This window comes from Remersonia thermophila, chromosome 7, assembly GCF_042764415.1.
Source record: "Remersonia thermophila strain ATCC 22073 chromosome 7, whole genome shotgun sequence".
Lineage (NCBI taxonomy): Eukaryota > Fungi > Ascomycota > Sordariomycetes > Sordariales > Chaetomiaceae > Remersonia > Remersonia thermophila.
Window position 1 is genome coordinate 1,546,082 of NC_092223.1, and position 22,319 is coordinate 1,568,400.

The following is a 22,319-nucleotide window of genomic DNA, read 5'->3' on the forward strand; positions in this document are numbered from 1 at the left end:
GTCTCAGACAAGAACAAGACGAAGAAGAAAAAAGAGAGAAGAAGAGGGTGGGGGATTGGCGCTTCCGTGGCGGCTGACGGGAGTCCGTCATACCCTCCGCGTTCCTGATATTTGTCTGCCCGTGCATCACGATGCATACACACGTGCAATCTTGGGGAAACCGCTCACCACAAGCTCACCTCATCCTGCTGGCTTGTGATCGGCAACACCAGAAGAACGCAGTCTTCTTCTTCGGCTCTTCCTCCGGCTGTAATGTCTCGCCAAACCTCCTCTCTTACGCTTTGCTCCAGCCATGACCCACGAAATACCACCAGGCCAGCAGCAGCAGCAGCAGCAGCAGTGGATCCTTGCCCTCTCCCTCGCCGCCCTTCTCTTTGCCCTCATCATCTTCACGGCCGTGCTCGCCCCGGTCGCCAGCCGCCATGCAAAGGCGTACCTGGACGCCCCCAGCGAGATCGCCGCCTTTCTTGACGCCGTCGACAGCTCCGTTGTCGAGAACGAGTCGTACGACCGCGACGTCGCGAGGCTGAGGCGGCTGGAGGATCGGGTGCGCCTCGGGCGGCTGCTGCGCGAGATCCAGCGCGGAGGGGATGCGCTGCGCGAGGAGCTGAACGCGCTCGTGATCGCCGACGATGGCGACCGCCGTCAGCCCCGCCTGCGCGACGCGGCGAGGTTCTGGTGGGCGAGCCACCGCGAGAGGCTGCAGGAGAAGGTCCGGAGGCTGGACCTGCTTCGGATGCGCTTCCTCGTGGTCCACATGGGCATCATCGCCGCCGCCGCCACCGCCGCCGCCGCCGAGTCCGCTGACACAGCGGCCGCTACCCCCGTCGTCAGAACGGGCCGAGACGATCGGGAACGGGACCAAGGCCGGGTTCCGGCCGCGCCGCACGACCCGGAGAAGTCGCCGACCTTCCCGCCGACGCCTCCCCGCGGCGGCAACGGCCTGCCAAGGGCTCTGGCCGACAGCATCAGGGCCAGGCCGCCGCCGCGGCGGCTGGCGGTGGACGCCGGCACCGCCGTCGCGCACCCGGACAACGTCGAGCCGAAACAGCGCAAGGGCTGGGCCGGCGTGGTCATGGAGCTGCAAAAGAGCCCGCTCCTGCGAGAACGGCACGCGAGCATCGAGATGGCCATGTCGCGGGCGAGCTCCGCGCCGCGCAACCCTGCCTTGCCTCGGATGGCGCCAGCAGTTGGAGAGAGAGATTCCTGACGAGCGCCGGTACGACTTGCGGTATGGCGACCGGATGAGACGAATGATTTCCTTGATGTTCTCTGATGAGGTGATGTCCCTATGAGTTCATAGCGACTGATAATTATGACGACGACGACGACGACGACGACGACGTCAACGATAACGATGATGATAATGATGATGGCGATGGCGACAACGGTGTTTCATGCACTTTTCTTTCTTTTCTTCTCTTGGTACATGTGAAGCCAAGGGTTGGGCTAGGGTTTGTGGGATTCAAGGAGTTGACGTACGGGATTTGTCACTTCGCATAGGATGATACCCCTGGATGCCTTTTCTTCGATTCACAGACTTATGTTTTCATGAATATACCCTTTTGCTCTCACCATACCCACGCCGATCGTGTTGGGTGCTGGGTCGTACGAGCGACGATAGATAGAAATCAAGTCGAGTTCCTCGAAAGGCCAATATCCTGCGACTCCTTTGGCTCGATACCTGACACCTGATGGAGCCCGCGATCCTGCCACCGTCCTCGGTTCTTTTTGTCACCTGGACACCAAGAATGCCCTGTCCATGAAAGCGCATCATCTCTCGAATGAAATGATACCATCAGTGCGTCGCATCAGGACCCAGCCCGTTCCTCTCGCCAACTAGGTTGTGGGTGTTAATCCCGAATCCCAATCCAAGATGAATAGGTCTCAAAGAGAAAAAAAAAAAAAAAGAAAAAGGGGGTAACTCACCATCCAGCGCCACCAGAAACCGGCTGACACAGTTATAGCAAGCAATCTGCCACCCCGTCAGTTTCTCCTCCTCCTCCTTCCTCCCCTTTCTTTCCTCATCCTCCTCCTCCTCAGCCTCCTCCCCCTTCGGAACCAACTCCACCCAACAAGGACGAGAGGGTACTCACCGTGGCCGTGATCTCGACAATCTCCCTCTCCCCAAACAGCTCCTTCAACCTCTCAAACGTCTCGTCCCTGACCTGCACGTTCCTCGTCATCTCGTCCGTGTAGCAAACCACGGCCCACTGCTTCTCCGTCAACCCCTCGGGCACACCCTCCCCGCCCGCCAGCTTCAGCTCCCCCTCCCGCTTGACCACCTCCATCCCCTGCTCCGTCACGCCCCCCTTGACCGCCAGCGGCGCGTGGTGCATCCACTCGTACCAGGCCCGGTTCACCACCGCCACGCGCGAGATGGCGATCTCGCGCAGGTCCGCGGGCAGCGTGGTCTGGGTGCGGACGGCGCCGAGGAACGAGTTCCAGCCGTCGGCGACGGGGGGCGAGTGGAGGAGGGTCAGGTCCAGCGGCTGGAGGGGGCGGGGCGCGCGGCGGGCGCGGATGCGGTCGACGATGGCGGCTTCGTCCGGCGAGGCCGTCGGGGGCGGGTCGGAGACGTAAGGAAGGCGCATCGTGCGAACGGTTCCCGGGAGGACGGATGCAGAAGGGGTGGGCGGCGGTGCTGCGGAGGGGTGGAGGGAGAAGGTGGTGAGCGAAGGGGAGGGCGGGTGGAATGATGAGGGATGGCCAAGGGTTGGGGGGGGGGGGGGGGGGGTAGGGTTTCAAGGCATGACGCGGTTGGACTTACAACGCTTGGGTCTCGAAACTATCGACGCCAGAAACGGACGGGCTCGACAAAGCAGCGAGTTCATGGAATCCAGACTCTAATTACACATGGAGGAAAAAACAACCCATGTGGCAAAAAGTGATGTCAGAAGCGAACATCGACTTCCCGTCGGACGGCATCCGGCTATGCAGATCCACTCTTCCGGTGCCGAGCGTCGGAGCGGAAGGTGGAGTTTGGGATCCGGGACTGGGCATCGGTAACATATGCCGAGACATCGGAGCCATGATAATCCCCCGTTGGTTCTGGACCAATGGCGGATGTCGAGGTTTGAGGTCTATCGTTCCTCCAACGGACTTCCCATCGTCCCTGCGTGAAACATCCGTGGGCTCGCTGGAAACGAGGCCACTTCACGCTCGAGGACAAACTCAACGGATCAGACTTTGCAAACACACTCAGGGTTCACATTCACGTTCAACCCCTTTCCCTCCCAGATACGCTCTCTGTGTTCTGTCATGCCTAGAGAACCATGCAACTCAACGTAGGTAGATAGCATCCCTCACCCTCTATGCCATCAATCCCAGTCAATACTATGACAGAGTGACAAAAAAAAGAAAAAAACCATCCCGGCTTATAAACCCAACTACCCGATAGACGCCTTCCCTGTGTGTCCTTTCCCGTTCAACGCACCCTTTGAATATTAACGGCGACGACGCTCCATCGCCGACAGGAAACCCAGATATACCCTCCTTTTTCAACGCAAGAGACGCCACAACGCCTTGGTCGCCCATTACAAACAAGGTGTTCAGAAGAAGGGTAAGAAATGGACATGATGGATATGTAGAAAGCAACACAAACAAGAACGAAAAAGAAAAAGGCGTGGTGAAAAGGAGGCCAAGATGACCGAACCATCTCACCAAAGCTCAAGGGGTCTCTTCAAGCAAAAGAGGAAAGAAAAGTTAAAGAAAAAGACCTGCCCTGCTCACCATTCCGTCTTCTCTTCCCCAGAGCCCAGCGCAGGCGTGGGCACCACGCCGTTCGCCTTCTCCTTCAAAAGGCCGTTCACCTCACCGTTCGGCACAATGGTCGTCAGCGGGTCCCTCATCTCCATGTCGGGTGTCGTCAACGGCGTCTTGCTCTCCGGCGTGCTTGTCTTCCTCCCCAAGCTCGCCGTCTCGGGCTCCTCCATGATCGTCGAGAACTTTTTCAGGACCTGCTTCAGCGCCGGCCTTCGGATCGGCTTGCTGAGGAACTCGTTCATGCCGCTCTCCAGGCACTCCCTGATGTTGCTCTCTTCGGAGAAAGCCGTGAGGGCGACGATGGGGGCGGAATACCCCATCTTGCGGATCAGGCGCGTCGATTGGAGACCATCCAGGTTGGGCATCTGAATGTCCATGAAGATGAGGTCAAAATGCTCGTTGTTTTCCATGGTGGCCTTGACGAGATCGTAAGCTTCCTGGCCGTCCTTGGCGATGGTGACGTCGTAGATCTCTTCCAGCTTCAGCAACCGGCTAACCACCTCAATGTTGGTTGAGTTGTCGTCGGCAACGAGCACCTTGAGGCGGCCTTGGCCTGATTTGTTGGCCATGGCACGGTCGATGACGGCCATTTGGTCTTCCGTGCTTAGCCGATTGGGCGTGGTGGCGAAGAAGGGCTGGCTGAGGCCGACCAATCGCGGCTGTTGGTCGAGCACGGTGGGCGAGGGCGAGGTTGGGCTGCACTGGTTGTCGCCGTTGATGGAGTTGATGCTTGGTGGGCGGGATTTAATGCTGCTCGTGGTCGTGCTCGATGTTCTGGACGGAGGAGTCAGTCAGTCAGTCAGCCTGCCGCAGGCGGCGGGGAGAGAGACGGGAGGAAGCTTACCGATCCTTGACGTATTTGAGCGGAATCTGCATCGTAAACGTCGTGCCCACGCCCTCGATGCTTCTGACGGAGATGGTGCCGCCCATAAGCGTGGCCAGCTGGGCGCAGATGCTAAGGCCGAGCCCCGTGCCGCCGTACTTCCTGCTGAGCCCAAGATCGCCCTGGACAAACGGCTCAAAGATCTTTTGCTGCATATGCTCCGGGATGCCCGGCCCCGTGTCCTCCACCTCAAACTCGAACAGGAACGTCCTCGCATTCGGCGGTGGCGGCGTTTGCGCCCTCTCGCTGATGTGTATCTGGGGCATGGGCTTCGATTCGACGGGATTGATGGCCAAAGCGGTGGCTCCCGTCGCCGGCAAGACGGGAGCGCCGGGCCCCCTGGAGCTCGCCGAGTTCGTTGACGCAGATCCCACCCGCTGCCGGGCCCGACCGACCCGCATCGACCCCGTCTTGGAGAAGGACGAGGTCCTGCTGTCGTCGTTGGATGGCTCGATTTCTCCGACATAGCGGATGCGGAGCTGGACCGCGCCGCCCGGCGGCGTGAACTTGAGGCTGTTGCTGACCAGGTTGATGATGACCTGCAGGATCCGATGCATGTCACCCCAGAGGCACATGTCCTTAATCCTGCCGGTGCCGGGCGGGCCCAGCGCGGGGAGCCTCTTGTCCAGGCTGGTCCGGGCCTCTTGGTCGCCGGAGGTGTCCTCGCCGTCGGCGAGAGCACTCGGCTCGCCCGAGACGAACGAGACGCCGAACCGGACCTTGCTCTCGCGAACCTGCTTCTCGAAAATGGCCAGGATCTGAGACCGGACCTCGCCCAGGCAGAACTCGCGCTCCTCCAGGGCCACCTGCTGCCCAATCTGGTTCTTGGAGAAGCTCAGCAGGTCCTCGAGCAGGTGAAGCAAGAGATCGCCCGACTTGTAGACCGTCTTGAGCGAATGCTTGATGCGGTGGACGTCGTTCTCCTCCATGCACACGGCGCACAAGCCCATGATGCCGTTGAGCGGCGTCTTGAGCTCGTGCGAGATGTTGGCAATGAACAGCGTCTTGCTCTCGTTGGCGGCCTCGGCCGCCTTCTTGCTGATCTCGAGCTCCCGAGTGCGCTCCGCCACCTTCTTGTCGAGCAGCAAATACTGCTGCATGAGCTCCTCTGTCATTTGATTGAACGTCTGGGTAAGCTCGGTCAACTCGTCCGTGATGAAGTGCTTCTTATCCTCCACTTTGGCGGGTATCTTGAACTTGCCGCGGTCCGCCTCGATGGGCAAGGTCGGCCGCAGCTTCATCTTGGGTTTCTTGGTCACGCTTCGGCGAAGCCTTGCCATGATTCCCTTCTCAGGAGGCTTCCCAGACGACGTACCACCCATGCTCGGGTTTTCTTCGTCATACGCCTCGTCCATGTCGTCATCGTAGCCTGGAGGATCGATGCTATTTTCCGTGGCCTCCTTCAGGCGGCGGATGGGGTTCACGCTCCAGTGGGCGAAGGGGAACACGATGAGCAAAATCGTTCCCAGAGTGCCAAAGACGCATCCCAGCAAGATGGTTCGCAGCGTCTTGATGGGCTCGTAGGCCTCGCTCTCGTCCTGCTCCACGACGATGGCCCACGACGCGAGCACCGATTCCGGACGCGCGACGCCGACAGCGACGCGGGTGCCCTGCTCCGTCGTTGTCGAGAGTTCGCTTATCGAATTGAATGGCGTATCGTGCCAGTTCCCGAGGTCATTGAGCAGAGCCGGGTAACGCTTGAGGGGGAACGTCTGGCGGTACCGGTAGGTTTCTGCATGTTGCCGACTTTGCAGGTCTGGTTGGGTCTCGGCGGGTTGAGGAGGGAAGAGGAAGCGAACTTCCTGATTCTCGAAATCTTCCAGGGGTGGGGCGTAGCCTTTCCTGCTCGCGGGCGCGTCGGTGTTGAAGTGGTTCCATGGGTTCACCGAGCCGATGAACAGCACCCGACCAGTTCTTCCCAGGCCCTCGGTGGATTGCTGGACGTTGACAAGAGCTTGGGTGTTGGCAACGACGGTCAGGTAGCCGAGAGTGACATTGCGGTTCCTGAGCTTGCGGACGGGGATGGTGAGAGACATGAGCGAAAAGGTCGAGTTGACGATGTAGGGGCCCAGCAGGACGCCGGACCTGAAACCTCTGCCCCCCAGCTCGACGCCGGGAAAGATTTCGGCCGAGTAGGCCAGCGAGTTCTTGTAGGCCGTGGTGTTCTCGGGGTTCGGCTTGTAAGTGATGTTGGGGTAGAGCCAGGGCGGAAACCCATAGTTGGGTTCTCCGAGAACGGCGTGCGCTCCATCTGGGGTTAGGTACGGCAGCAGGATCGATCCTTCTACGTTGGAGCCGATGCCGTTGATGCTGAGCAACGCGGTGTTATTTTCGGTGGGGTTCCGCGAGTACAGGCGGGCTTGAAGCAGCTCGGAAAAGCCGCTGCCGCCAAGGGCGGACTCCAGGTCCTGTTTGGCCTTTTCAAACTCCGGGGTGTCGGTGGTGGTATTGTTGCTGTAGAAGGATTCCAGGGCGTCCTGCAGGGTCACGCGGCTCGAAATGGTCTGGCAAGCCGTCTGTATCAGATTGAGTTCGGACGTGACACGGGCAGCCTTGAGCGAGGCCGTGAGCAGCAGAGCATCCTTGGACACGCCCACGACGAAGTTGTTCACGAAGGCCCATGTTGGGATGGAGACGATGGTGAGGGCGACGCCGACGGCGAGCACCACAACCGCGGCGAGCTGCTCCCGAATGGCAATCCTCATCTTGTCTCAGCGGCTACCGGGCGCGCATTGATGCGTGCCTTGCCGCGCAGAACGGCCAACGGCGGTCGCGGCGGTGCGGCGAGAGGGTCGCCTCGAGGGCAAATGCGTCGTCGTCGTCGTCGTCGTCGTCGTCGTCGTCGAGGTTCGGATGCCGTCCTCGGTAAATGGTGAGATATTTTCCTTGGCAACAATTCGGCCAACTCGCAGCTCTCTGTCACTCGCTCTCTGCTGCGCTCTCGATATTGTTATAACGGTCGGGTTGGACGGTCGACCGTGGAAGATTCGTGGCGATCGTCGTCGTTGGCGCCGTTTGTCGTCGGCGGGCTGTCGCTGGCCGCCCGGTCGATCAGAGAGCGAAAGGGGTCCAGGCAGAGGTGAGTTCAGAGGCCTGTGTCATCTGTCGCGACGGCAAAGTTGGTGATGGCGGCTGTGGTGGACACCCACGGAGCGCGCATGGGATGAACTCCAAACTCCCACAAGGTTCCCAAGGACCGGCTTGTCTGGCTGGTTTGTCGTGCCCGGGACAACGGGACAAACGGGCTCCTCTCTGTCAAGCCCGAAAATCCAACAGGCGACGAAGTGGAGCCTCCACCCCCAGGGATGCCCCGCTCATTTTAGTCGTTTGTGCTTTTTGATTGGCCCAAAGCGCATAGCCCCAGAGCGCCAAGCAGGCCGAGACCACGCCCCGGGGTCTCTCCTTGTCCGCCAGAAAGAGATCCCATTTCCCGCGAAAATGGGGCCATGCTTCAGCACAGCGGCCAGTGTGTCAAGAAAAAAAAAAAAAACGCCAAGCTAAACATTACGAAATCCAAGAGCCCAAGCGAGGTGAGCGGGTGCTGTTGCATAACTTCCCCGGTGGATCTACGCAGTGGTATGCCAATTTATCCTCGCCCTCTGTACTTACGCAGTACATACGTACTCCGTACGGTGCACAACTACACACGGCACATGGACTACACTACGCAGTAAGCTGCCTTCTCAACGACAAATAACAATCTTGCATCTTCAATCCATGCGGAAGGGAAAGGAAAGTACTTACCTACCTACCTACCTACCTACCTACCTACCTACCTACCTATCTGGTACTTTGTAGATACCTGGTAGGTAGTCGAATGATACGTGGTATACTTGGTACACTACACAGTAGATGGTAGTAGTGCACTGTACAAGTACCTTGACTGTGGGACGCGCGGCAGCAGGGTGACACCACCTTCAACCTGGAAACACCACGTGATAGTGGAACGGCTCCGCTCGGATGCACCAGAGGGACTGCAACCAGAAAGCCGGGTCTGTAACCTGGAGGCATGGAAGAAGCTGCCATGGACAGCGTCACGCTTGGTTCGTCAAGAACCTATGTACATACTTGTACGCACTCTGTAGGTACAGTCCATCCTTTCACACACTGAAATCTCAGGGCACCACGGCAACACGTTGTCAACACGTCAACCCGTCATCAACACGAGGAGCACCGGCTCAAGACACAAGAAGACGGCACCGAGTAAAATCGTCAAAAGTCATGGAACTTTTCTATTCATCATTGCCATCCCCGCCAGTCATCATAAACCCAACATCATGCCTCATGATATAAACGTTACAGTAGACAGACAGACAGAGAGAGAGAGAGAGAGAGAAAGGTCATTAGAAGAGTCGAAAAGATCCCGCGTCATCATGGCGATCCCTTCCCCCTTGGCCCAACGATTTATCCACCCCCTCCAGCGTCGGCCAGCTCAAGACCGGCTCAAGATCAACGGAACCAACGCCGTCTGACTCTCAAGGCTCCTCTGGTCAGGCTCAATCGCCACGCTCGCCAGGCTTCGTCCGAAAATCCCCTCCTTGAACCGATACGCCACGCTGCTCGACGAGCCGCAGCTCAGCCCGCTGTGATGATGATGGTGGTGGTGCTGGTGGTGCTGGTGGCTCGTGGGGAGGTTCATGCTAAGGTTCAGCGCCGAGATCCCCGCGATAACGGCCGCCGACTCCTTGCTCCCGCCGCGGCCCTCCTTGCCCGCCCTGGACCGCTTGGCGAACTCGCGGGAGAGCTTGGTGATGACGGCCTCCTTGGCGCGCTGGAGCGCCGATGACCGCGCCGCGGCCTCTTCGGCCTCGGCGAGCAAGTCGGCTTCGATGGAGCGCTGGGTGGGCGAGAGGCCGTCGTCGTCGGAGGGGGTCGAGTACGTGTAGGACCGAGCCGGCGACGGCGAGGGCGAGGCGGACTCTGGCGAGCGGAGGAGCGGGCCGAACCTGGCCGACGGGTCGTAGACGGTGGGCTGCAGCATGATGGGCAGAGGCTCGGGGTTGAGAATGGGCACGCTGATGGACATGTCCGCCTCCTCCTCGGGCGGCTGTCCCTGCTGCTGTCGCGGCTGCTGTCGCGGCGGGGTGCGGGGAGGCTGGTAGGACTCGTCATCTGTGCCGATAACGCCCGGCATGAAGTCGTCGCTTTCGGGAAGCTCCTCGGAGCGATGGCGCCGGTGGTGGTGGTGGCGCCGGCGGTGGCGCCGGCTGCCGCTGGACGAGGGCCGTTCGTCGGTGGCGTCGCTGCGCGAGTGTTTGTGGCGGCTCCGGCTGCTGTGCCGACGGCTCTCCTCGCTCGGGCGCCCCTCTCCGCGCGCGCCCGACGACTTGACCTTGTCCTCGCCACCAAGAGCATCGTCGGACTTCCTCCGCACGCGACGCTTCTTGAGCTGGGCGTTGAGGCCTGGGCTGGCCTGCCGGGCCGTCTCGACCTCGGGTCCCAGACCTTCCCCGTCGGCCGACCTGCCTCCCGCCGAACCCGGCCGGGAGAGGTCGCTCGGCCTTGCCATCTCGTGCTGCCGCGCCGCGGCGGCGGTCACCCCTCTTGCCCACTCCTCCACGCCCTTCTCGAACGCGCCGACATCATCGTTCACGCCGCCAAGCACCATCTCCCCGAGATCCACCTCCAAGAGCTCCCGGCTCGCCGCGGCCGCGGCCGCCGACGACGGCGGGAGGCACTCGTCCTCCACGCTGCTGGCCACCGCCGACGAGAACGACGTCCCCGACGTCTGCGTCCGCAGCAGAACCGGAGGGCTGCGCGCGCCCCTCGGCCCCGCCAACGACCGGCGCGTCCAGGCCTCGGCGCCCTCGCCCTCCGTCAGCGGGGCGAGCGCGTCCTCCCAAGACCCCCCGCGCAAGAGGGCGACGTTCTCGAAATCAAACTCGCGCACCGTGGCCTTGTGGCTCTCCACCAGCCCGCGCAGCTGGTCGGCGTTCATGGTCGCGTTCCGCACGGCCATGTACCGCAGGCGGGGCATGACGAGCGGCCTGCGGAACGGCTTGGCCGGCAGCGGCGACATGGGGCCGGTGACCTCGTTGAAAAGCTTCTTGGTGCTGCGCGGCGGGGCAAAGAGCGGGTCGCCCGCCAGCGCGATCGGGCAAGGACCGCGCTGCGTCCCGAGCCAGGCGAAGGAGAACTTGACGAGCTGGGGCGCGAAGGAGCGGATGAAGTCGTCCATGATCTTGAGGTGGTCGAGCCCCGGCGAGCAGGGGTTGTAAAAGTCCCACGAGTCGACCGCGATGTACAGCTTGCGGATCTGGCGCCACCGCAGGGCCGCGGCGGGGGTGGTCCCGAAGCCGGGAGCGTGGCGGAGGTAGTTGAAGGCGCACGGATGGACCGAAGACAGGGTCAGCTTGGAGAGCTTGGCGAGCGGCGCGCGCTCCAGGGCGATGCGCAGGCTGATGAGCGCGTAGTCGACCACGTCCCGGCGATAGCGTTCCCGAGGGTCCTGGCCCGGGGTTTTGATGGTGAGATGCCGCATGTTGGGCATCTGGCCTAGGGCGCCGATGAAGGAGGACACATGGGTGGCAGCGTGGAAGACGGGCGGGTACTGCTGTGTCAAGATCTCGCCGAGCTCCGAGCTGCCGTACTTTGCCGTGACCGAGTCGGTGGACGTGTGAGGGTTGTAAATGAAAAGAATCTCCTCCCCGGTGCTGGGGTGGATCAGGGGAGGGAGGAAGGTGGCGGGGGAATGCGGAAAGTAGAAAGTCAAGTGCTCGATGTGATGGCCGATCCTCGAGAGGGCCTCGATCCGGCTGGCCCTGGTGAAGCTGTTGGCGGTGAAGGTCAAGTGGGTTCGTAGGAATAGCCGCTTGGTGACGAGGTTGCAGCAGGCCGAGTTGGCCAGTCTAACGGCGCAGATGTCCTTGTTATCGAGGAGCTCAAAGAGCCTCTCGCGGACGCTCTCTGATCGCCAGAGGCAGTAGAATGCTTGTGGATTGGCCGCCATGTTGCTTGCATAGTCGTGAGGAGGTTATGAAGAGCACAAGGAAACGGGGGAGCGTCAAAGAAGCTCGATCCGGCGATCCGGTAGCGAAACTCGGGGTGGTTGTTCACAAAGGATCTCGTGTAAGTGCGCGTGCGTGTATGTAGAACCAGTGAGTTGCCGCCGGTGTCGAAGTGATCCAACGAGCTGAGGCACAGGCGGACGGCGTTGATGTGAGACAATCACAAGCAAGGAAATTCTATCGTAATGAGAGATAGGTTTGTTTTCTGGTCTCGCTCTGCTCTGGCGAGTGTTTGCTTGAGGGCGCCCCCAGGGAGCCGTGAGTTACCAAGGAAAAAGGAGGTGATGGCGAGGAGGATCGGAAAATGGGGAAACCTTCGATCAGGACTCGACGTCTACACGCGGGAAGAGGGGAGGCCTCTATATTCTAGGTCGGGTCACTCAAGAGAACGTGGATCAACAAAGACCTACCCTCTACCTATCCACCCCTCCCTCCCTCCCTCCCTCCCTCTGTCCCTCTCCGCTTCCTGTCTACATACCCCCAGCCCTTGACAGCCTCCGCATTTTTTTTCCCGGGCTCTTCTGCGCGATTTGACCATGGTGTGATCGGGGGGTGCTTCCGCGGGCTGTCGTCGCTCAGAACCGTTGAGAGCGGCGGACGATTGGCAACGGGTGAGTCATTGACTCCATGCACCATTCCCGGGTCGCATCGCGCAGCCGTAGCGCAGGTTCGGCATGCAGGAAGAAGAGCAGACGGCCGCGACGACTGGTCCGTGGCTTCGACCGCGTGGCCGTCGTGGCGGACCGCGCCGGGTCGCTTGAGTGGCCAGAGGGCGGAGGCTTCGTGCGTCTTCTTGCATGGCACCAATGCGGGACCCTGCAGGCCGTCTCAAGGCCGACGATTCTCATCCAGTGAGAGGTGTTGAAACAGGAAACATTCTGCATTGGCAGAGACGGCGACATGCGGGGAAGGCCACGGCCAAAGGGAGGGAAGCGCTATCGATAAAGGGCAAGGCGGGATGGGAGGGTGCCATGGCAGCCGCCACGAAACGTCTTGAGCCAATCAACGCGCGTTGGACCGTCAAACGCGTTGCTGATTGGCGGTCGGCAGTCGTTGCACGCGAAACACGCGCGACGGACACGCGAAACTGGCGCGCCGCTGCAGATCTCCCGAAGGCCTTAAGCGGCTCAAGCGCCCCCCATGCAGATCCAATGGCACGACAAGCCTGGTGGTCCTGTCTTTTTTTTTTTGGCCTGCGCCCCGTCAAGTCCTGGAGCAGCACGCGCAACGATTGGCTGGATATTTGACGTGTTCAACTCGTCGCTCAGCCTCCCTCCCACATCTTGGTGACATCACTGGCTCATACCTCAGGCAGGTACCTAAGGGTAGGTATGTCTACTATGCAGGTGCGAAGTACTGGACTTGGAGACGTGGGAAGAACCAAAGAGGGGCACATCGCCTCCTAACCCCGTCCCCCTGATCGGATTCGCCGACTCTGCATTCTGTTCCCCACATCCACATCCGGCCCCCTGACTTCGCAGACCAAGACCGCGAGCCGGCCGTCCGTTGAGGCGAACCAGCTTCCAACGGTGGGGAAATCTCACCGATCACCTTGCCCTGCTCACCGCCACTGACAGGACCGGAGCTCCCGCGGTGTCATTGAAACCTCGAGTTACCAGAAAAGGAAATTGCAAATTGGCGCATTTTATGAACGACAAGAGCGGAAGGAAAGTTGTGGAGGGCAGTCGTGCTTTTTCCTGGATGACTAGCTCTGGCAAGGAGCCGTTCCTGGCTGCCGACTCCCCTCCGTCTCCCGGGTGGCTTTCAGTCACTCGAGCCCGAACATCGAAGAGTCCTTGAGTCTCCTCCCACAGAGCATAGTGTCAGACACGAGCCCTGAAAGGGGTGTGGCTATCCTGCATCTCCCCGTCCCTCCCCCACTTCCCACACCAGAACCTTTACGCGTTGTCAGGTTCCAGGTCGCACTCAAGTCTCACCCCCTCCTTCACCACCCACGGCCCTCAGCGGGAGCTCCTATCTCCCGCCCCTCCCCCTCCGCCCACCGCCACCCCTCCTGTTCCTATCCTGGAAGCTGGGTGGCGGGATGTGAGGAGGAAGCCCTGAAGGCGCCTGTGCCTGTCCCCCCCGCCTGTCTGTCTGTTGATACTGGTTACCAGTCCTGCTGCTGGAAAAGTTGATATAGCTGCCCCCTCGCGGCTTCTGTGCTTTCTGCACAGGCGGCCGGATGAACTGTTCCGCCTCGTCATCATCGTCCGAGTCCTCGATGAAGATGTGCCTCTGAGGGACGATGCTCTTCCCAAGGTCAGGGCGATCAGAAGACGCCCAATTCGCTTGGGATGAGCCACCGCCGTAAATAATAGCCGCGTCTGTCGAGGCGGGGTCCATGTACCTCGTACAGTTTACCAGACTCCACGTCTCCCACGGTCCTTCCCTGGGCCTTTTGGAGTTCGCGCTGCACGCGCCGCCGTAATGGCCCTCGGAGCCGCAGAAGTAGCAATAGACCGGCAGGTGGCGGACCTTCTGGACCGCATCCGCGTGAGCCTCGAACACGTAGCTCCTCCAAAGCTCGTGGCAGGACGCGTCAGCGTGATCGCGCGACCCGCAGAACGCGCACTCCCTCTGGTCTGCGGGGAGCTTCAGTTTCTCGGTGCATTCCAGCTTGCTGTGCCCCAGCTGCTCGCACTTGTCACACCGCTGGCGGGTTTGACAGCTGAAGGACCGGTGCTGCGCGGTCTGGCAAAAGCGGCAGGGCATGGCTGGGCAGTTGGCGACCCTATGGCCGCGCGACGCGCACATGGTGCAGAACTGGACCTTCGCGTCGATCCCAGGGTAGTATCTCTCTTGATGCTCCAAGTCCGGTCCAGTGTTCTCGTCACTGACCTCACCGGGGCTTGTCGCTGTCGAAGGCTGGGCGCCATCTTCCTGCGGTGCCGCCGCTGGTTCCCCGGGCTGCGCTGCAGGCTGTGTTTCCGGCGCCGGTTCGACAGTCAACGCCAACGGCTCGGAAAACAGGCTAACGATCACATTGGCGTGGTCTCGCGCGTAGTCGATGGCTACGCGCCTTGCCGTAGCCACCTTTTTCTTCTTCAGCCCATCGATCGTCCCAACCCAGCTCACGTATGCGTCAACCACGCGATTCCGCTCGCGTGGGATGTTGGCCTTGATCTTGCCGTGGTTTAGCTGGTGGAGAGACCGGCACCAGGACACAAACTTCTCCTCCCAGCCGCGCTCGTCGTTGCCATCGACTGCAAAATCGACGGCGGACTGGGCCGCCGGAATCGCCCAGTCGTCTGAGCCTTGAGTCCCACGGGGTGTTGACGCGTTGTTTCCCGCTTGGCTGCCGCGCTGCTGCGCTGATGCAGAGTTCTTGGAGTGTGCCGAACTCGGGCGGGAACCTGCTGGCGATTCTTGAGCGCTGGCCTCCTTGGCCTGCACGGAAATCGTTGGAAGGTTGTTGCTGTCCAGCTCTGCGCTCGCAGCGCCCTGTCCACCAGCAACCTGGTCAGCGTTCGTCGAAGGTGAGCCGTTAAGATCAGCACTGTCCACAGACGGCTGCGCGGGTGACCCAGGTGTCTTTGGGGATGGTTGTTTTGATAGCCTGCTCTTGGCGCCAAACGAAATGCGCAAACCACGGCTGACGCCTTGATTCCAGCCCGCGTGAGGCGTTGAATCTCCGGAACGCGGCGATTTCGAACCAGACTGCCTGGTCTCTTCTAATGAGCCATCCACCTTCTGCCTCTTGGAGGAACGAGGGCTGCCGTCCTGTGTTTGCTGCCCCGCCATGGCGCTTTGGCCGTCCGGCTGTTTGGTGTCGGAGGCCGGTCGTTTATCCCCGGAGCTGCGCTGGGGTGACGACTCCTTGGAGCCTTCTGATTCTGGTCTTGAGCCCTGATCACAGCTTGCCGGTTGTGGATTGTTGTCCATCGTGGAACGGTTGATATGAGATTGAACGGCGTTGGTGGTCATCAAGGCGGCGAAAGACTAGCTTTGCGAATCGGCCGTGGCTGGAAAGTTGGAAGAGGAAAATCAATGTACATATCGACGCGCTTGGAAGGCTCCTCCTTTCTGTGTGCCTGCCTGCCTGCCTGTCTGCCTGCCTGCCTGCCTGGACGATGCTGCGATGCTCAGATCTGGACGCGGATCCAGGCAGGTACGCGGTGAAATTTCATTGTGAACGCGAGCGCAAACACAGTACCTTCCTGCAGAGTGACGTTGGAAACACGTGCTGCCACCCGCACTGTGCATAAGCGGGGCCACGGAATCCGTGACCGTACGGGTTGGAATGGTATTACCGTATCGAATACACCGTGTCATGACGTTACAAGCCTTGCAGCGTCAGCTCGTATTGACGGCCCGGCATTACACGTCAGGAAAGTCTCCTTGGGTACCCGGCTCTCGCAAACCCGCGGACCCCGTGTGCGGTACCTGGGTCTCCCTGTGTCCCCTCCCTGGATTGTTAGTGGCTCTGCTTTGGCACCCTTCTGGCACTCGCTGTCAACCAGTCCAGTGCTTCCCCAATCTCCGACAGCGCGCCAGAGTGGAGGCGATCAAGGGGCCTCGTCATTTCGAGCTTCTTTTCTCGTCTTGGAACATTCTCTGGCCAGAGAGAGTGGCGGCCGAGAAGCAACCCCCATCTCGTATTCCATTGCTCTGGTCTTCCGCCAAACCAACATCTTCAGATCTCGGGTGCAGCTCGCCCATATCTCGCATCATTGTCATGTCTGTGTAGTTCAGCTGCTCTTTGCTGCCCTTTGTCCCGCGCTGAACCCCAACGGCCATACGTTACACTTGCGTGCATTACTCGGCTGCAGTAGCTCTTCCCGTCGTTGCCGGGCTTAATCGAACACCTAACGTTATCCTCTGAAGTAACCTCAAACGTCACCCCAACGTCAACACCAAGGCCGACTCCAACCATCCCCAGCCGTGAGCACGAGTCCCGGTGACTCTTTGCGGAGGTTTCCGTCGACATCGAGCCATCGTTTACGCCTGTTCCTTTTCGCGTCGCTCGCTGCCCTCGTCTTGCCCACCGGGTGGGTTCTCGTCCCAAACAAACCACACACCGTGGCATCTGTGATCCTTGGGACGGACGCATCCAGCATCCGCCTGACATCATCGCCAACGAGCCTTCGGTCGACACAATCGTTGGCGCTTGGTCTCGCCCCTCCCTTAGGCCTGCTCGCCGTCGTTCCTGCCCAATCCTCCCCCTCCCTCTGGCCCCCGGAGGCTTCCCTCGAACGTCGCGGACCTTGGCGACGAGACGACCGCCAAGCTGTCGTCACCCATCCTTCTCTCTCGCACCGTCTCCTACGACGCGAGCACCAACCCCCCACGTCGTGGGTCCACAGCCAGCGCCATGGCGGACAAGGCGGGCAGGAGGAGGAGATCTAGTAGCATCCTCCAGGTCTATCATGAGCCGCCCGAGCCTGTCGAGCAGCTCAGCGATCAGGCCGCGCTGCCGAACCTGAATGCGAACTGGGTCAACGCCAAAGGTACGCGCCAGACAATATGCACCCTCTTCCATGCGGCCCGGGATGGTTTCTCGATGCGGATCGTACCTCGCATCCCCGTACATCCTGGCTGACTTTACCCCTCCCAGGCGCTTGGACCATCCATCTGGTCATCATCGCCTGCCTCAAGATCTTCTACGACTGCATCCCTGGCGTCTCCCAGGAGACCTCTTGGACCCTGACCAACATCTCTTACATGTTTGGCTCGTACATCATGTTCCACTACGTCCGCGGCGTGCCGTTTGAGTTCAACAGCGGCGCCTACGACAACCTCAACATGTGGGAGCAGATCGACGACGGGGCCCAGTACACTCCCGCCAAGAAGTTCCTCCTCAGCGTGCCCATCGTGCTCTTCCTTCTGAGCACCCACTACACCCACTACGACCTCGCCTACTTCACAATCAACTTCCTGGCTGTTCTGGCCGTCATCATACCCAAGCTCCCCTTCGTAGGTCCCCCCTCTTCCTCCTCCGCGGATGCTATCAGATCCTTGTGCTCACACTACCCGCAGAGCCATCGCATGCGCATAAGCCTCTTGTCAGACGTCCCAGAAGAGGATTAATGAAAGACATCCATGGGTTCTGGGCACTTTGGTACGCAAACGGACGCGCCCCCTGTCATTGCGGTACTGTACGTAGTGGGTCTCTGAGAGAAAGGTGGGAGATCGAAATAGCATCGGTTCGAGAGAGCTACCAGCGGACCCTATGATGGGGCCCATCCTCAATCAACAGGAACATAGGACACAAATCGCACATTCCCTGAGCCCGGTGACCTTGCTTGTCTTTCTCCCTCAAGTACGTCCTGAGTGCGTGGTAGTCCGTCCCAACAGTGTCGGCTGTTTTCATTCCACCTCCAGGGCCATGTCCTCATCTCACCTCTCGGAGATACGTTTTTCATCTCACTTCCGCCGACATGCTTACCAACAATCCCACCACCATCCCCTCATTGCCGTCTCATTCTTTTTTTTTTTTTCCTCCTCGTGATGTCAAAATGAAGTCAAAGGACGGTCCAGTGACGGCGGCAAGAAGAAGGTGTGTAAAGACGGCTGGGGTATATAAGGCCACACGTCTCTCGAAAAAAATATCCAAAGCTTCCATTCCTCTGTCTCAACACAAACAGTCTCTCGCTGCTCACTGGGCCTACAAGCTCAACTTTCTTGTCAATCGTTTTCTCACAAACATGAAGCCTCACATCACGGCTCTCGCCGCCAGCCTCGCCGGCTGTATCTGGTGCCTGCCCCCGGGGCCTCAGAGACGTCAGGACTCCGACCTCGCTCAAGACGCCCCGAATCCCTCCGCTCTGCTGGTGGTTGCTCCGACGAACACGGTTCTCGTGGCCTTCGGTGCTCAGCAGACCCCGGCGGTGCTCCAGGCCACTCTTGTCGACAAGCGCGATGACGCCGACTCGGAGAAGGTCGATAAGGTCGTCCCCAGAACGTTTGCTTCTGGAAAGGCCGCCTTCGCGAAACCGGCTCTCATCAAGGCCGGGTTCGGGGGGCCCGGATTCTGGAGGCCCGGATTTTGGTGGCCCGGGTTCGGGAGGCCCGGGTTCGGGAGGCCCGGCTTCTGGAAGCCCGGATTCTGGAGGCCCGGATTCGGGAAGCCTGGACTCGTGAATTCCTACTATGGGACGCCCGAGCCCGAGACCTCGGATGCCGATGATGACTTGCTTGACGACGAAAGTAACGACACGTACAACATCAAGTGGAAGCGTCAGGGTGGCGGTCGTGGTGGTGGTCGTGGTGGCGGTCGTGGTGGCGGTCGTGGTGGTCGTGGTGGTCGTGGCGGTCGTGGTGGTCGTGGTGGCCGTGGTGGTCGTCGTGGCCGTGGTGGCCGTGGTGGTAGTCGTGGCCGTGGTGGCCGTCGTGGTCGTGGTGGCCGTCGTGGTGGTCGTCGTGGTGGTCGTGGGCGTGTCCGTCGCGATGGTGGCGGCTTCAATGGCTTCGATGGCTTCGGTGGTAACAATGGCTTCGATGGCTTCAATGGCTACAATGGCTTCGATGGCTTCGATGGCTTCGATGGCTTCGATGGCTTCGATGGCTTCTACAGTAACAAAGTCTTGGACGGCACCAATGCCTTGGGCGGTAACAACGGCTTTGACGGCAACAATGGCTTCGATGGAAACAACGGCTTCGACGGCAACGATGGCTTTGATGGCAACGACAGATTCAACACCCTCGACGTCCAGACAGATAACGACGGCTTCGACACCCCAACCGACAACGACGGCAATGACACCCCCGCCCCTCCGCCCTCCGCCAACATTGCCCAGGCGGCTGTAGTCATGGATCAAGATGGCTCGCTGGCTGTTGAACAAAAGGATGGTAAGCTGGTCAGAAAGGCGCTTGGCGGGTTCTTGTATCACCGCCAGGCAGATCAGGAGTAATTCTCGCGCGGATCTAGGATGGGATTGAAAAACAAGACTCTCCGCTTCCTACTGTGTAGGATGTGGAGAAGCGAGTCGGCTGGGTGTGGTCGTTTGGTTGGAATGAGGCTAGGCTGGAAGAGCCGTATCGAAGGCGTTCCGCGGGTGACTTGGTCAGGTATTCAGATCACTTGTCAGTCTCTCTTTTTTAGATGGGTAGGTATCTGGTCAGAAAAATAAAGACCGCTCGCTATCTGATAGTTACTGTGAACCTCGGGCGTGATGGTTTGAATATGGGAGTGACCGCCATGCATCCGATGTGCGTGTATGTGTATGTGTGCGTGGAATCTCGGCAAGGGTGAACAATCAACAAGGCGCGCGTAGCCGGAATTGAGACGGCAGCTGAAGCGTGTTGCCTGTGGCTGTACAGTCGCGTACATCTCGCCACCCCTCTTGTTGCTTGTAGATCGTGGTGGATTTGACTCGTATCGGCGCTATTTTGGGAGCATGGGGCGTGATTCTTCGTGCAGGATAGACAGGGGTAAGTTGCAAGTATATGCGCCTCATCGACAGCATCAACAAGATGAAGATGCGAACATGCGATACTCGGAGAAGCCCAGTAGGTTGTACAAGCAAGCCAGTCCCAGATGCTGCTTGTGAACTCGAGGTGCAGCCTGCGTCCCCCGGGACCTCGGATCGCCTCCTCATTGTCACTCCCATACTCTCAGGGCGATATCAATCATCTGTATGTAGCGTCATCATGGTGTGGTTCTGTCTGACAGGAACTACTGGTTGCCGCGCGGCTCGCCACCCGCTTCAAGGGCAGCTCCAAACTGGACGCAACGATCATGGGGCTTGGCTACTGTCGAGGAAACACGGGCGTTGGTGAGATCTTGCCGGACGTTGTCTGTTCCGAACCAACGTAGCCCTGAGCCGACCATCTACATACATCGAAGCCCAGGATCTATAGTACCTTCACAGTACAGACAGCACGAGGCACGTGTGTGCCCCCAATCGGTGAACGAGTGACGTGCGTCTGAGACATAGCCTTCGGCCTGAAACACATGTCCCGGCCGGATGGAAGCCCGCCTCGCCTCGAGATGTCAAGATCCCACCGTTTTGGTATCCATTGCATCACGATCGCATCGCCTGCAGCCTTCATGCAAACCTCCACTCGTTGGCCCACACGATTCCACACCATTCTCCGGGGAGGCAATGGTTTCAACCACCAATTGCTGTGTAGAGCTAGGCAAATTTTTCGTTCCTTTGATCTGCAGAGCTCGATGGAATCTTTAATCTGTGACGGCGAGACAGGAGGTTCGGCACGCAGGGCGTCTTGGTCTCAGACACGGTCGCTATCATTATTGACCGTCCTGGCACGCCCTGACATAAAACATAAACAAATAAATAAATGAATAAGAGTGGAAAAAGGGGAAGGGGGAGGAGGAGAGGCAACTGTGGTGTACAGTGGGATTCATGGATGCCAATGGGCCCATTTTGTCAAGTCTACCCGACCTTGACAGTCCGGTCGATTTATGGGCAAATGGATATGGCCATTTGACCGGAGCCATCAAACGTTTTGCTGTAGAGACAACCCTCCAATGTCTTTGTTCTTTCTTTTTTCGTCAACCCCTCACACCATTTCCCCCCCTTGCAACTGGGAACCAGATGCCCAACAAAGGCGTCGCGTCATCAGGAGACTCGATGCGAAGACGTGCTTCCATTTCGCTGGAGACGTCGCCACTTTCAGGTCGGCCGATAACGGTCCATTCTTCATTAAGTCGACGAATCGGCCCGTGCTGAGGTCAGAGCGACGATGGCATCCGGTAAGGATGGAGGCATCTGGATCCACAACCCGAGAGACTCAAGCTCGGCCCATGGTTCAACAGATGCAAGGGGTAACGAGGTAATAAGTTTTGTTGTCTTTGACAGCACAGCCTTGTGTCAACCCGACCCGAGGGTGATATCCAGGGCATACACTGTGGTATCCCGGCACTATACATGCGACTGTCGATGCAGTAAGTATGTTGACGGATGGTCGGTTGAAGCGCAAAATAGAAGAATCCGATGTGCCTTGCAGAACCAAATTCTTATGAAGTCCACACCAGCAATCCCAAGGTGCACCGTGCATCCAAGATTAGCGTATAGCTCCTGCGCAGGAAAGGGGGGAATGGAGGGGGTTCGGGCCCACATTCTTCTTTACCTTCTTCCCCTGCAGCCACCCGGGCCATTTCCAGGATCGCCTGTGTGCCAAGACACGGGGTCCTTGCCGCAACGCAAGCGGGATCGACCAATCGAAAACCCGTTTGGAGCCGGGATCTGTGAGGAAAGCTGCGTTTCGCTGCGCTAGCCTATCTGGGTTCCATCTGGGTGCTGAAGATGGACGGAAGGGACCCTGAACCTTGACGGTTGCTCCGCTTTGGGTCCCAGAGCTCGGGGTCCGTCTCATCTTTCTGGAGTCCGGGCCACAGCTTCTCCCTTCCATGTGCCTCCAAGACAGTCCGGCCGGCTGACCTCGAGAAAGAGGAGATAGGAGGAGGGAATCTTCCTCGTCCCTCAACACCACAACCAACCTCAGGCTCTGAGCTTGGCGGCGAACGATCGGGTGCGAACGACCGACCGAGCTAAGATCGGCATTTCGACGCCGAGCCCCGTTCTGCTGCGCCGGGCCGACACTCGTTCTTCCACCTCTCTCTCTCCCTTCCTTCGCCGTCCATGCAGCCTGCACTCCATGCGGTGCTTCCTCTCCGCCGCGTGTCGACACTCGTTCTGTACAACATCATCCTAGCCGCCAGCCGAGGAGCAGGTTTTCTGCCCGCCAGCGGCGTTTGA

At 59.6% G+C, this 22,319-nt stretch overlaps 7 protein-coding genes across 7 annotated transcripts; 3 read left to right on the forward strand and 4 right to left on the reverse strand.

The window, feature by feature from the left end:
- Window positions 1–292: 292 nt before the first annotated feature.
- Window positions 293–1,210, forward strand: VTJ83DRAFT_7397 (uncharacterized protein; the record flags this gene model as incomplete). The annotated part of the gene is made up of 1 exon (XM_071014214.1): window positions 293–1,210. The coding sequence occupies one exon, from the start codon at window positions 293–295 to the stop codon at window positions 1,208–1,210; it is 918 nt and encodes a 305-aa protein (XP_070863614.1).
- Window positions 1,211–1,798: 588 nt separating this feature from the next.
- VTJ83DRAFT_7398 (uncharacterized protein) lies at window positions 1,799–2,594 on the reverse strand (the record flags this gene model as incomplete). Its single annotated transcript, XM_071014215.1, has 3 exons — window positions 1,799–1,839; window positions 1,930–1,975; window positions 2,097–2,594. 3 exons carry the CDS (start codon window positions 2,592–2,594, stop codon window positions 1,799–1,801), a joined length of 585 nt encoding a protein of 194 aa, XP_070863615.1.
- A 1,134-nt stretch (window positions 2,595–3,728) lies between these two features.
- Window positions 3,729–7,353, reverse strand: VTJ83DRAFT_7399 (uncharacterized protein; the record flags this gene model as incomplete). The annotated part of the gene is made up of 2 exons (XM_071014216.1): window positions 3,729–4,539; window positions 4,610–7,353. The coding sequence occupies 2 exons, from the start codon at window positions 7,351–7,353 to the stop codon at window positions 3,729–3,731; spliced, it is 3,555 nt and encodes a 1,184-aa protein (XP_070863616.1).
- A 1,727-nt stretch (window positions 7,354–9,080) lies between these two features.
- VTJ83DRAFT_7400 (uncharacterized protein) lies at window positions 9,081–11,597 on the reverse strand (the record flags this gene model as incomplete). Its single annotated transcript, XM_071014219.1, has 1 exon — window positions 9,081–11,597. The coding sequence occupies one exon, from the start codon at window positions 11,595–11,597 to the stop codon at window positions 9,081–9,083; it is 2,517 nt and encodes an 838-aa protein (XP_070863617.1).
- A 2,032-nt stretch (window positions 11,598–13,629) lies between these two features.
- On the reverse strand, window positions 13,630–15,582 carry VTJ83DRAFT_7401 (uncharacterized protein; the record flags this gene model as incomplete). The annotated part of the gene is made up of 1 exon (XM_071014220.1): window positions 13,630–15,582. One exon carries the CDS (start codon window positions 15,580–15,582, stop codon window positions 13,630–13,632), a length of 1,953 nt encoding a protein of 650 aa, XP_070863618.1.
- A 1,387-nt stretch (window positions 15,583–16,969) lies between these two features.
- On the forward strand, window positions 16,970–17,685 carry VTJ83DRAFT_7402 (uncharacterized protein; the record flags this gene model as incomplete). Its single annotated transcript, XM_071014221.1, has 3 exons — window positions 16,970–17,105; window positions 17,213–17,571; window positions 17,635–17,685. 3 exons carry the CDS (start codon window positions 16,970–16,972, stop codon window positions 17,683–17,685), a joined length of 546 nt encoding a protein of 181 aa, XP_070863619.1.
- A 350-nt stretch (window positions 17,686–18,035) lies between these two features.
- On the forward strand, window positions 18,036–19,508 carry VTJ83DRAFT_7403 (uncharacterized protein; the record flags this gene model as incomplete). Its single annotated transcript, XM_071014222.1, has 1 exon — window positions 18,036–19,508. One exon carries the CDS (start codon window positions 18,036–18,038, stop codon window positions 19,506–19,508), a length of 1,473 nt encoding a protein of 490 aa, XP_070863620.1.
- Between the last annotated feature and the right edge of the window lie 2,811 nt (window positions 19,509–22,319).